The sequence below is a fragment of the Pleurodeles waltl genome, chromosome 6 (assembly GCF_031143425.1).
Source record: "Pleurodeles waltl isolate 20211129_DDA chromosome 6, aPleWal1.hap1.20221129, whole genome shotgun sequence".
NCBI lineage: Eukaryota > Metazoa > Chordata > Amphibia > Caudata > Salamandridae > Pleurodeles > Pleurodeles waltl.
Window position 1 is genome coordinate 46,235,154 of NC_090445.1, and position 13,692 is coordinate 46,248,845.

Genomic DNA, 13,692 nt, shown 5'->3' on the forward strand with positions numbered 1-13,692 from the left:
TTCCAATTCCATGAGGTGAGCATCTGTATTGAAAGTGCCATGACTCCACTTCCAAAACTCTTTACTCCCCCCCCCCGTGTTGATTTGTCTGTCAGTGCACAGTGCTGATAAGTCTGAACCAGATGGTGTTAAAAAAAAAAAAAAATCATCAACAAAAAAAATATATAAAAAGCAAGCATAGTCAAAGCCAATAGGTTTACGTATGAGAGCGCTATTAGCTTTGTCAGTGCTTAAGCCAATGCAACACTGGTCAAAAAAAACAAATGTAAAATGGGCAACAATTACTTCCCAACTTTTCAGTCCCATATTTCTACAGATAAAGAGGAAACGTCTAAATGTGGTCAATCTTACTCTATTTTTTACAGGGGCACACTTTCAAGAAGGAGGAGAAAGTCAATATCATGGCAGTTTCATATAGACAACTGATGTGGTTTGTCTTTTTTTATTAAACAAATAGTCAAGTGTGTAATACGAGAACACAGGACAGATTGTAATTCGGACATCAATGTTCCACGTAAAGAAAATCCACATTTTGTATAAAAGAACCATCATCTCGTACTTTTTTTTTCTAAAACAAAAAACATTGAGGGATCAGCTGTAGTACCATCACTAGAGCTGATCTTGAACCAGCCTGTTCTGCTTAGTGTCAAGTGTTCATGGCAGGCCAGGTGAAGCGAGGAAACGTCTGATGTTCCTTCTTCATCCTCAGGTTAGTGTCATCGGGACAACACTGCAGATCTCAAGACATGCCCAACGATGGGCGGGGCAGCGCGCAGGCCAAACTTTACACCGCAAATCCAGAGTCTACAGGAGGACGACACGCCCATTTAGACACGCTTTTGTTCCTGGCGTGCTGCTGCTACGAAGTTCTGCATGGGCCAGCCCCTTGAGAAAGGTGCTGCAGCTGCGGTTTACAGTCCTCTCCTCGAATTTCAGCATAAGAAAATCAAGAGACTACAAATCAGCTGCCCGGGGTGCGGAAGGAGGCTGTAACCTCATTCATTCTCACAAGTAAAAGCAAAATAAAATAAACCATGATGCCAAAAACGGAAATGTGCCCAGGCGGTTCTTTTACCGGGTCTGTTCAACTGCAAAGAGAAAAAAAACATATGTCAGGAGAGGGTTCTCTGTGGCCCCGCCCCCCACCCATAAAAACAAAAAACACACAACTTTAAATGTGATTTTAATTACAATTCGGCCCATTCTCCCGGCCCCAACCCTGCTATCCTCGTACACGCACATTTACAAGCATCACGGCAGTTGGTCAAATCCACAGTAAGGCATGTTGAACTTATGAAAGTGATCTAGGCAGCTGGACCAACATCTCTCCTCTGCCCTATGATTTAATTTAATGTACACCTGAATTAAACAACTTACTTTATAGTTCAGCACTCTTTGGATACAGAACCACGACACAAAAGCTTTCAACCAATCCCAAACCCTTGCTTCACTCACACCGAGGGCCACTTACTGTACGAGGAGATGTCTATTTCCTCAGGAAGCTCGCTGATGTTCACCTCAAACCGGTCCTGCACCTCGTTCAGGATCTTGGCGTCTGTTTCATCTGACACAAATGTAATGGCGAGGCCTTTTGTACCAAAGCGCCCTGCTCTGGCTACCTACAAGTGTAAAGAGAAGGACAAACTTCTAAAAACTTGATTTTCTCCCCCCTCCACAAGGAAAAGACATTCATCTCAACTACAAAATATATGTCCAAACACCACAAATCTATAGATTAACATGCAGCAGACCTTTGTTCTATATAAGTAAAACTCTAGAGGAGAGAGAAGGAAGACCCAACGCCGTGGGAAAAATCTATCCCCTACCAAACCCATGCTACAAGTTCCAAACATTTGCTTAAAATTGTATTTGCTGCAACTGGCTTCAACCACCTATAAATCAAAACGAAGAGGGACCGGGAGAGTTATTGAAGCAGGTAAAGTGTGCAGTCTCCCTGAGTAATATGTAACCAACAAGGCACACTGTTCCTAAAAGAAAAACATGGGCACTTCTAAATTCAGAAGCTAGAACCCTCACATTCTTTGGATGTCAAGCTTCATCATTGGGTCTGCTCTTTGTCAGGCTGGCGCTACAATACCCGACGTGCCCCCTTGCAAGGGGGCTCTGTACTGAAGGTTCTATGTATAGTACGCGTGCCACAGAAATAAGGAGGGAATTCAGACCCACTAGGAGACTAAAGAGAACTGAAAATAAAAATAAAATTGACTCGAGAACCACCCAAAATCAGATTTATTAGGGATGGCGGGTCTTGGGCAAGATTAAAAACACTGGAGAGTAGAAGGAAATGAAAATGTCACTTACCCAGTGTACATCTGTTCGTGGCATCAGTCGCAGTAGATTCGCATGTTCTGCAATAGCTCGCCATCTGGTGTTGGGCCGGAGTGTTACAAGTTGTTTTTCTTCGAAGAAGTCTTTCGAGTCACGGGACCGAGTGACTCCTCCTTTTGTCTCCATTGTGCATGGGCGTCGACTCCATCTTCGATTGTTTTTCCCCGCAGAGGGTGAGGTAGGAGTTGAATTGTAGTAATAGTGCCCATGCAATGGAGTGACTAAGTATGCACCTATTTAAGGTTGAGATGATACATATATAAATAATTGAAGGTAACTTCCAAACTGCTACAGGCTCCCGGGGAGGCGGGTGGGCACATGCGAATCTACTGCGACTGATGCCACGAACAGATGTACACTGGGTAAGTGACATTTTCAGTTCGATGGCATCTGTCGCTGTAGATACGCATGTTCTGCATAGACTAGTAAGCAGTTATTTCCCCAAAAAGCGGTGGATCAGCCTGTAGGAGTGGAAGTAGTCTGAAATAATGTTCTTAATACGGCTTGACCTACTGTGGCTTGTTGTGCGGATAACACGTCTACACAGTAGTGCTTGGTGAATGTGTGAGGCGTAGACCATGTGGCTGCCTTACATATTTCTTGCATTGGGATGTTTCCTAGAAAGGCCATGGTAGCACCTTTCTTTCTGGTTGAATGTGCCCTTGGTGTAATGGGCAGCTGTCGTTTAGCTTTAAGGTAGCAGATTTGGATGCATTTAACTATCCATCTGGCTATACCTTGTTTTGAAATTGGGTTTCCTGCATGAGGTTTTTGAAATGCAATAAAGAGTTGTTTAGTCTTTCTGATGTTTTTTGTTCTGTCAATGTAATACATCAATGCTCTTTTGACATCTAATGTATGTAGTGCCCTTTCAGCTACGGTATCTGGCTGTGGAAAGAACACTGGAAGTTCCACTGTTTGATTTAGATGGAACGGTGAAATAACCTTTGGCAAAAATTTAGGATTGGTCCTTAGGACGACTTTATTTTTGTGTAGTTGTATAAAAGGTTCCTGTATTGTAAACGCCTGAATCTCGCTTACTCTTCTTAGGGAAGTAATGGCGATGAGAAATGCCACCTTCCAGGTTAGGAACTGTATGTCGCAGGAGTGCATGGGTTCAAAAGGTGGACCCATAAGTCTAGTGAGGACAACATTTAGGTTCCATGAAGGAACAGGTGGTGTTCTTGGTGGTATGATTCTCCTAAGGCCCTCCATGAATGCTTTAATGACTGGTATCTTATATAGGGAAGTTGAATAGGTAGTCTGCAGGTATGCAGATATTGCTGCAAGGTGTATTTTAATGGAAGAGAAAGCCAGGTTAGATTTTTGTAAGTGAAGCAAGTAACCCACTACATGTTCTGGAGTTGTGTGTAATGGTTGTATTTGATTAATATGGCAGTAGCAAACAAACCTCTTCCATTTACTTGCATAGCAGTGCCTGGTGGATGGCCTTCTAGCTTGTTTTATGACTTCCATACATTCTTGGGTAAGTTGTAAGTGCCCGAATTCTAGGATTTCAGGAGCCAGATTGCTAGATTCAGCGATGCTGGATCTGGGTGTCTGATCTTTTGGTTGTGCTGTGTCAACAGATCTGGCCTGTTGGGCAATTTGATGCAGGGTACCACTGATAGGTCTAGCAGCGTTGTGTACCAGGGTTGCCTTGCCCAAGTTGGTGCTATCAATATGAGTTTGAGTTTGCTTTGACTGAGTTTGTTTACCAGGTAAGGAAGGAGAGGGAGAGGAGGAAAAGCGTAAGCAAATATCCCTGACCAGTTCATCCATAGGGCATTGCCTTGGGATTGTTTGTGTGGGTATCTGGATGCGAAGTTTTGGCATTTTGCGTTCTCCCTTGTCGCAAACAAGTCTATCTGAGGTGTTCCCCAGAGTTTGAAATAAGTGTTCAGAATTTGGGGGTGAATTTCCCATTCGTGGACCTGTTGGTGATCTCGAGAGAGATTGTCTGCGAGTTGATTTTGGATCCCTGGTATAAACTGTGCTATTAGGCGAATTTGGTTGTGAATTGCCCAATCTTTTGTGCTAGCAGGCTTAACTGCGTGGAGTGCGTCCCCCCCTGCTTGTTTAGATAATACATTGTTGTCATGTTGTCTGTTTTGACGAGAATGTATTTGTGAACTATTATTGGTTGGAAAGCTTTTAGTGCTTGAAAAACTGCTAGAAGTTCTAGGTGATTGATATGCAGTTTTGTTTGATGTACGTTCCATTGTCCTTGTATGCTGTGTTGATCGAGGTGTGCTCCCCACCCTGTCATGGAAGCATCTGTTGTTATTACGTATTGTGGCACTGGGTCTTGGAAAGGCCGCCCCTTGTTTAAATTTATGTTTTTCCACCACAGGAGCGAGAGGTAAGTTTGGCGGTCTATTAACACCAGATCTAGAAGGTGACCCTGTGCTTGAGACCACTGCGATGCTAGGCATTGTTGTAAGGGCCTCATGTGCAGTCTTGCGTTTGGGACAATGGCTATGCATGAAGACATCATGCCTAGGAGTTGTAATACCATCTTTGCCTGTATCTTTTGTGTTGGATACATGCGTTGTATGATGGTGTTGAAATTTAGAATTCTTTGTGGACTTGGAGTGGCTACTCCCTTTGATGTGTCTATTATGGCTCCTAGGTATTGTTGTACCTTGCGCGGCAGAATGTTGGATTTTGTAAAGTTGACGGTGAACCCGAGTTTGAAGAGGGTTTGTATGATCTGATTTGTGTGATTTGAGCACTGTATGAACGAATGGGCCTTGATTAGCCAGTCGTCCAAATATGGGAACACATGTATTTGCTGCCTTCTTATGTGTGCAGCGACTACCGCTAGACATTTGGTAAAGACTCTTGGTGCGGTTGTTAATCCGAAAGGCAGTACCTTGAATTGGTAATGTATTCCTTTGAATACAAACCTTAGGTATTTCCTGTGCGATGGGTGTATTGGTATATGGAAATAAGCATCCTTGAGGTCTAAAGTTGCCATGTAGTCGTGTAGTTTTAGCAACGGCAATACTTCTTGTAGTGTGACCATGTGGAAGTGGTCTGATTTGATGAAAGTGTTCACTACTCTGAGGTCTAGGATTGGTCTCAGCGTTTTGTCCTTCTTTGGTATCAGAAAGTACAGTGAGTAAACTCCTGTGTTTATTTGTGTGTTTGGCACTAATTCGATTGCATTCTTTTGCAATAGTGCCTGCACTTCTATCTCCAGGAGATTGGAATGGTGTGTTGTTAAATATTGTGCTTTTGGTGGTATGTTTGGAGGGAATTGTAGAAATTCTATGCAATAACCATGCTGGATAATTGCTAGAACCCAAGTGTCTGTAGTGATTTCCTCCCATGCTTTGTAATAATGACCTATTCTTCCCCCCACTGGTGTTGTGTGGAGGGAGTGAGTGACATGTGAGTCACTGTTTAGTAGTAGGGGTTTTGGGGCTTTGAAATCTTCCTCTATTTCTAGGGAATTGCCCTCCTCTATATTGTCCCCGAAAACCTCCTCTATACTGTCCCTGGTAACTGGACGGTGTTGCTTGTGAGGTGCTGGCTTGTGTGCTCTGACCCCGAAACCCCCCTCGAAAGGGCGTTTTACGGAATGTGCTGTAATTCCCTCTGCTCTGCGGGGAGTAGAGTGCGCCCATGGCTTTGGCAGTGTCCGTATCTTTTTTGAGTTTCTCAATCGCTGTGTCCACTTCTGGACCGAACAGTTCTTTTTCGTTAAAAGGCATATTGAGAACTGCTTGTTGAATCTCTGGTTTAAATCCAGACGTTCGGAGCCATGCATGCCTTCTGATAGTTACAGATGTATTAATTGTCCGTGCAGCTGTATCTGCAGCGTCCATGGAGGAGCGGATCTGGTTGTTGGAAATGGCCTGTCCCTCCTCAACCACTTGTTTTGCCCTATTTTGTAAGTCCTTGGGCAGATGTTCAATGAGATGTTGCATCTCGTCCCAGTGGGCTCTGTCATAGCGCGCAAGTAGTGCCTGGGAGTTCGCGATGCGCCACTGGTTTGCAGCTTGTGCTGCGACTCTTACCAGCTGCATCGAACTTGCGGCTTTCTTTATCTGGGGGTGGTGCATCTCCAGATGTGTGAGAGTTGGCCCTCTTCCTAGCTGCTCCTACAACGACAGAGTCTGGTGGCAGCTGTGTAGTGATGAAAACCGGGTCTGTAGGAGGCGCCTTATACTTTTTTTCCACCCTTGGTGTGATTGCCCTACTTTTGACCGGCTCCTTAAAGATGTCTTTTGCGTGCCGGAGCATACCAGGGAGCATAGGCAGGCTTTGGTACGAGCTGTGGGTGGAGGAGAGTGTGTTGAATAAAAAATCATCCTCGACCTGTTCTGAGTGGAGGCTTACGTTGTGAAATTGTGCTGCTCTAGCCACCACTTGAGAATACGCGGTGCTGTCCTCTGGTGGAGATGGCTTCGTAGGGTATGCCTCCGGACTATTATCTGACACTGGGGCGTCGTATAGGTCCCATGCGTCCTGATCTTGGTCACCCTGGCTCATGGTGGTGTGAGCTGGGGAGAGTGATGGAGTTTGTGCTGGTGAGACGTTAATCACGGGCTGAGGAGAGGGTGGTGGGGTAACTCTTTTCACCACCTTTGGTTGTGGTGTCTGTTCAATCTGGAACTCCAACCTTCTCTTTCTCCTAATAGGGGGAAGGGTGCTTATTTTTCCTGTCCCCTGCTGTATGAAGATACGCTTTTGCGTATGGTCCACATCAGTTGCTTGTAGCTCTTCCTCAAACCTATGCTTTTGCATTTGGGAGGTTAGCGAGTGCTCTTCTGTATAAGAGCCTGGAGCTGGGTCGCTTGCAGTTTGTTTTGGCACCGAAACCCTGTCTGCGTGTTTTTTCGGCTCCGAGGTGACTTTTTTCTTTTTCGGGGCCGAAACCTCTCGGCGTCGATCTGCTTCGGTGCCGCTGTCTCGGCGTCGAGCCGTGTCCACACCGGCATCTCGGTGTCGAGGCTTGTCTCCAGCACTTTCTCGGTCCCGAGAAGGCTGTGTGCCGGTGTCTCGACCGGAGTCGGACGACCTCGGCACTATTTGGGCCTTTTTCGGTGCCGACGGTCGGTCACCGAATTTATGGGTGGAGCCATGGCCGGATGGCAGTGGCGTCCCCTGGGCCTTGTAAATGTGTCTCTGTGTGGATTTCGACGTCTTACTCACGGTTTGTGTATCGTCGAATCCTTCGGAGTCTGAGTCTTGGATCGAGAAGGTACCTTCTTCTCCCTGTTCCTCGAACTCCTGTTGGGCTGTTGGTGCGGACGCCATCTGAAGTCTTCTGGCTCGACGGTCTCGGAGTGTTTTTCGGGACCGGAACGCACGACAGGCCTCGCAGGTGTCTTCGCTGTGCTCAGGTGACAGGCACAGGTTGCAGACCAAGTGTTGGTCTGTGTAGGGGTATTTATTGTGGCATTTGGGGCAGAAACGGAACGGGGTCCGTTCCATCGGCGTTCTTCAGCACGCGGTCGGGGCGGCCAGGCCCCGACGGGGGATCGAAAAACTACCCCGAAGGGCACCGGAGCTCTTCGATCTTCGATGCGGTGTGGAATCTAAGTACGCCGATCCCGAACGCAACAATACCGACGAAAATCTTCCGAAATTAGCTAATTGTCCGTTCCGAAACTCGGAGCGACAGGAACACGTCCGAACCCGATGGCGGAAAAAAAAACAATCGAGGATGGAGTCGACGCCCATGCGCAATGGAGACAAAAGGAGGAGTCACTCGGTCCCGTGACTCGAAAGACTTCTTCGAAGAAAAACAACTTGTAACACTCCGGCCCAACACCAGATGGCGAGCTATTGCAGAACATGCGTATCTACAGCGACAGATGCCATCGAACATAATGTTCCTATGCTCAAACCATAAGAATGGGGGATATAGAGGACAGTGACTCAACCTAATTAAAAGGTCAACCTGTTTCACGCCTCAGCTATCCTACAGGATCAATTGGCGTTTCATCAGGACCAAAAAATGGTAAGCTCTTCGTCAAAATACAATAAGCGATCAGTTAATGAAAAACGAAAACTTACATAGACAGCTACGCAAAAAAGGAAGAAAGCCTGTCGGTGTAAACCCTCCTCAACTTGGGAAACAGGCTTCATGGGTCAAGTTCTGGCCAAAGTATTACCATCCCATAACTGGACAGGTCCCGCACTGCAGCACCTACCTGTGGCTGCACACCCGGAAGTTGAGGCAATACGGAAGATTTATGTAATGCAGAATAAAACAGGATTGTTCTAGTGCTTAGTCTTCAAGTGCCACCATCCCTGCTTAGTTATCTAACAAAGTCTGTCAAGGGAAGCTCAGATGTCTGCCCTACAGAGTGAATTACAGGTCGACCTCTGGAATCACAACAAGCATTTGCTCGAGAAATAGAGCTATTAGCGCTGTAAACTCCTAACTAGACTTTTCTTGCCACATAAATTGAGAATTAAAAGTAATACTTTCACATAAGTGAGCCAATTCCAAGCACCACAGCCACCACGAGTGTGACACACAAAAGAAACAAGCATTTGCAATGCAACGGGTCTCGCATTTCTCAGAGTTAGAGCTATTAGCAGCTGTAAACTCCCAACAGGACTTTTCTGGCCTCATTAAATGGAAAAAAAAAGAGCACGATCGCCCTGCTACAGTTCACTCGTAGTGAAACCTATCGGCAAAAGTGCAATTATCTACGTAACCTGAAAAGGTGCAACTATGTAACAGGGTCGATGTTATGCAAATCGCTCGACTTCTGCCCAACGAGATCACACTGCTTATTAAAAAAAAAAAAAAAAAAAAGTCCACAAACCAGACAAAACAGCGAGCCTCGTATGTTTTTAGTACTTGGTCGCTGCGCTCAAGGAGGGCTAACCACCGGAAAAGGCATGACGTATGCATGATTCCACTAATGAAAAGCAAGCAGATTTTAAAAGGCAAGCCCACGAACCAATGAAAGACACTGATGTGACATGGACGTGGCTTCGAGCCCTTTAACTCTCGCAAGCGATAAGCATGCTAGCGCAGGCTCGACCCTAAAAAGGAGTTCACTTGCAGTCAAATGTATCTGCAAAAGTAAAATTAGCCATGTAACAGGGTCGATGCCTAAGACGTAACCAAACCGCCTTAAGGAGGAACAAACGTAAATCATTTACCAATGATAAAAGGATTTTTGAAAGGCAAGCCCATGAACGCGTAAAAGCGATAGGCGTGGGGTGGGTGTGGTTAGAAGACCAAATAGATAACATGTCGGAAAAGCAGCGATTGCGCGCTGTTATGCTCGACCTAAAAAGGAAGTACGATTTTAATAGGTCCATTTAAAAGAGCATTTTAATTTGTGTTGCAGCTAAATGCGGAAAAAAAAAAATAAATAAAAAAAAAAAAAAAAAAAAAAAAAAAAAGTCTTGTGCATCATTTCCAACTGCTAATCTGGCCCTGAGTGGAGTGTTCTTTACTAGTCATTAATCTACATTAGTGTGGGGAACGGCTACAGCTTCATCCAACTTTTCATATGATATGAATCAGCAATTACTATGGACCACTTTTCTCAAATTCATGTTGTCGGGGAAAAAACGAAATGCTATATGCTAATCAAGTCCCAGACGCCAGAGCACAGTATCCGTTTCCCCACTTAATCTAGTGCCAAAAAACCGAGCAACTTATTTTTGAACTTGATCATGTTGGATATTGCCCCTTCAGATGACTATTAGAAAATTACTCATTGGCGGTCTTTCCAGTGCAGCAGTAGGCGGTTGGGATGCAAGTGTTTCCCCCTCTGACTGCATGTCCACTTTGTGAGGAAGTTGTACCACTGGCAAGCACAGCTGAACTTGCATGCTGCAAATGGAGTTCCAAGCATCCTAAGCTCTACGAGTAGATGGCAAGGGAGTAGGAACAGTAGCCACAATAACAAAAGGGAGACTTAAATCCAGTGTGCTGGAGGGTGAATGGGAACAGGTCTCTGGTTTGGGGTGGAAGCGAAATGGAATGGCGCCTTTGTTAATAGAGTAGAAGAAAAGGGAGGATGTAGAGCATGGTATAAGAGTAGCTGTGCAGCCGGAACAGAGCCAGCTTGTGGTTAGAAACTGGAGGAAAAATAGGCACGTAGCTAGAGGTGTGTGAGTGCGATAGCAAAAGCCCTGGACCCTGCCTGTGGTGAAAGATTAGAAGCAAAAGTGGAATGGCCCCGCTGGCGACAGAGTGGACACCATAAGGCAAGCATGGACCTGTGATGAGAAAACAGCAATGAAAGGAATGGAGGCTCCATTCAGTGAAGCAAAAATGGAAGACTCCATTGAGAGAATAGATGAAAGAACATGCAGCCAGTGGCGGGAGAGCAGGAGAAAAGCATGGAGTAGGAAATAGAGGGTGAAGAGAATTTATGCTATACTGTAAGAGTTGAGGGAAGGAACTCACTAGTCTGTGTCAACTGTATGGGCATATGTAAGCCTTTGGTGTGAGAGGACAAATGAACCAATAGGCTTAGCACACAGACCAGCAAATGCAGTTGGACAACAGCTGGGACAAGTAATCTCTTTACACAACAAGTAGATTTCTGTTGCTTTTAGCTCCCCAGACAAGTAGATTTTTTTTTTATTTCACGCCCTTGAATATAATTCTCAGCTAACGCACCTTTAAGATCAAGATAGAACCTCTACAGTCTAACAGGTGATGGCGGCCTCGTTAATTTGGGAGACCTACATGAATCCTGTGCAACTTGAGCTCTACAGATCTATGTTCACTCTTCCCTGATCGCCACAGCTACCTAAAGCCATCGGTAACACGCAGCTTCAGAACTGTTATCAGCCAGGGTTCCAGTCCCTTAAGGGAACAGAAAAACAGTTTTAGATAATTGTGAGCTAATCCTACACCAAAGTTACACGACAAAAGCCAATCTACACTTTTGATCGGACCAGTTCTCTCTATTAATTTGATAGAGTGAGTTTCCTTTACATCTGAAAAAGGAAGTAGGTGTGTAGACCAGAGCACGGGAAAAAAGATGCTCTTCTAAGACTAATCACCAGCGAGTCTCTAGTTACTCATTTCCCCACCAAAGTTTGTTGCAGCTCACAGGGCCCTACCCCATCTTTCTCAATATCTGAGTGCCCAGCTGCCCCTCATCGTTTTAACATGCAAGTGCTTTTCTTACTAAGATTATTGCTGCCAAGGTCTGCAGTAACAGACATGATAAAATAATGACGGACTCAAACCTGCAGTGTTTGTAGGCTGTTAAAACTTGAATGAGAGTACTTTATGTCTTACAAAAAAACTAACACCTGGGGTGTTTGAGAGGGCCGAGGGATTGACCCTCATTATGAACTTTTCTTTAATTATTTCAGGCCACAAGTTAGCATAGTGAAATCTGCAGACTTTATTATATTTAAAAAGTCACCTTTTTAAAACATATATCAATTTTAGGGAACGCGGTTCAGAACAGAGCTATCCACATTATTTTTGGTAAACCAGTTGTAGGAAAATGGCTCCCTGTTGCAGTTACCCCCTGCTTTTTGCCGGATATTGATACTGACTTGACTGAAGTGTGCTGGGACCCTGCTAACCAGGCCCCAGCATCAGTGTTCTTTCACTTAAAATGTACAATTGGTTCCACAATTGGCACACAGATAAGTCCCTTGTAAAAGGCACCAGTGGTACCAAGAGCCCTGTGACCAGCGAAGGTCCCTAAGGGGTGCAGCATATGTTGTGCCACCTTAAGGGACCCCTCACCTAACACATACACACTGCCATTGCAGATGGTTTGTGTTGGTGGGGAGAAAAAGGCAAAGTCAACATGGCATCCCCCTCAAGATGCCATGCCCACAAAATACTGCCTGTGACATAGGTAAGTCACCCCTCTAGCAGGCCTTACAGCTCTAAGGCAGGGTGCACTATACCACAGGTGAGGGCATAGCTGCATGAACAATATGCCCCTACAGTGTCCAAGTCTATTCTTAGACATTATAAGTACAGTGTGGCTATATTAAGTATATGGTCTGGGAGTGTGTCAAACTCCACAGCTCCATAATGGCTGCACTGAATACTAGGAAGTTTGGTATCAAAATTCTCAGAATAATAAACCCACACTGATGCCTGTGTTGGATTTATTAACAAAATGCACAAAGAGGGCATCTTAGAGATGCCTCTTGTATTTTACCCAATCCTTCAGTGCAGGACTAATTGGTCTGTGCCAGCCTGCTGCTGAGAGATGACTTTGACCGTCTGGGGTGAGGGCCTTTGTGCCCTCTGAGGCCAGAAACAAAGCCTGTTCTGAGTGGAGGTGCTTACCACCTCTCCCTTGCAGGAACTGTAACACCTAGCAGTGAGCCTCAAAGGCTCAGGCTTCGTGATACAATGCCCCAGGGCACTCCAGCTAGTGGAGATGCCCACCCCCCTGGACACAGCCCCCACTTTTGGCGGCAAGTCCAGGGGAGATAATGAGAAAAACAAGGAGTCACCCACCAGTCAGGGTAGCCCCTAGGGTGCCCTGAACTGAGGTGACACCTGCCTTTAGAAATCCTCCATCTTGATTTTGGAGGATTCCCTCAATAGGAATAGGGATGTGCCCCCCCCTCCTCCTCCTCAGGGAGGCGGCACAAGGAGGGTGTAGCCACCCTCAAGGACAGTACCCATTGGCTACTGCCCCATAGACCTAAACACAGCCCTAAATTTAGTATTTAGGGACACTCCAGAACCCAGGAAATCAGATTCCTGCAACCTGAAGAAACAAGAAGGACTGCTGACCTATAAGCCCCGCAGAGAAGACGGAAGACAACAACTGCTTCGGCCCCAACCCTACCGGCCTGTCTCCAGAGTCAAAAACCTGCAACCAGCGAATCATCCGACAGTGACCAGCAACCTCTGAAGACTTAGAGGACTGCCCTGGAATAATTAACCAAAAAAAACCCACAGCGACGTCTGCAAAGAGAATCCAGAGGCTCCCCCTGATCGCGACTGCCTGTAACAAGATACCCGATGCCTGGAACCAGCACTGCACCCGCAGCCCCCAGGACCTGAAAGAACCGAACCTCAGTGCAGGAGTGACTCCCAGGCGACTCTCTGCCTAGCCCAGGTGGTGGCTGTCCTGAGAAGCCCCCCTGTACCGCTAGAGTGACCCCCGGGTCCCTCCATTGTTTCCTATCTAAAACCAAACGCCTGATTTGCACACTGCATTCGGCCGCCCCTGTGCCGCTGAGGGTGTGTTTTGTGTGCCTACTTGTGTTCCACCCCCCTCCCCCCAGTGCTCTACAGAACCCCCCTGGTCTGTCCCCAGAGGACACGGGTACTTACCGGCTGGCAGACTGGAACCGGGGCACCCCTGTTCTCCATAGGCACCTAAGCGTTTTGGGCACCTCTTTGACCTCTGCACC

General features: G+C 46.1%; 1 protein-coding gene across 1 annotated transcript in view; it reads right to left on the reverse strand.

Annotated features, from left to right (window-relative positions):
* Window positions 1-404: 404 nt before the first annotated feature.
* LOC138299158 (spliceosome RNA helicase DDX39B) overlaps window positions 405-13,692 on the reverse strand; it is a 37,028-nt gene continuing 23,740 nt past the window's right edge. The window contains exons 10-11 of the mRNA XM_069237228.1: window positions 1,472-1,615; window positions 405-1,088 (exon numbers count right to left, since the gene is read on the reverse strand). Coding sequence (XP_069093329.1) covers window positions 1,072-1,088; window positions 1,472-1,615 — 161 coding nt within the window. The 3' untranslated portion in view covers window positions 405-1,071. The remainder of the gene's footprint in view (window positions 1,089-1,471; window positions 1,616-13,692) is intronic.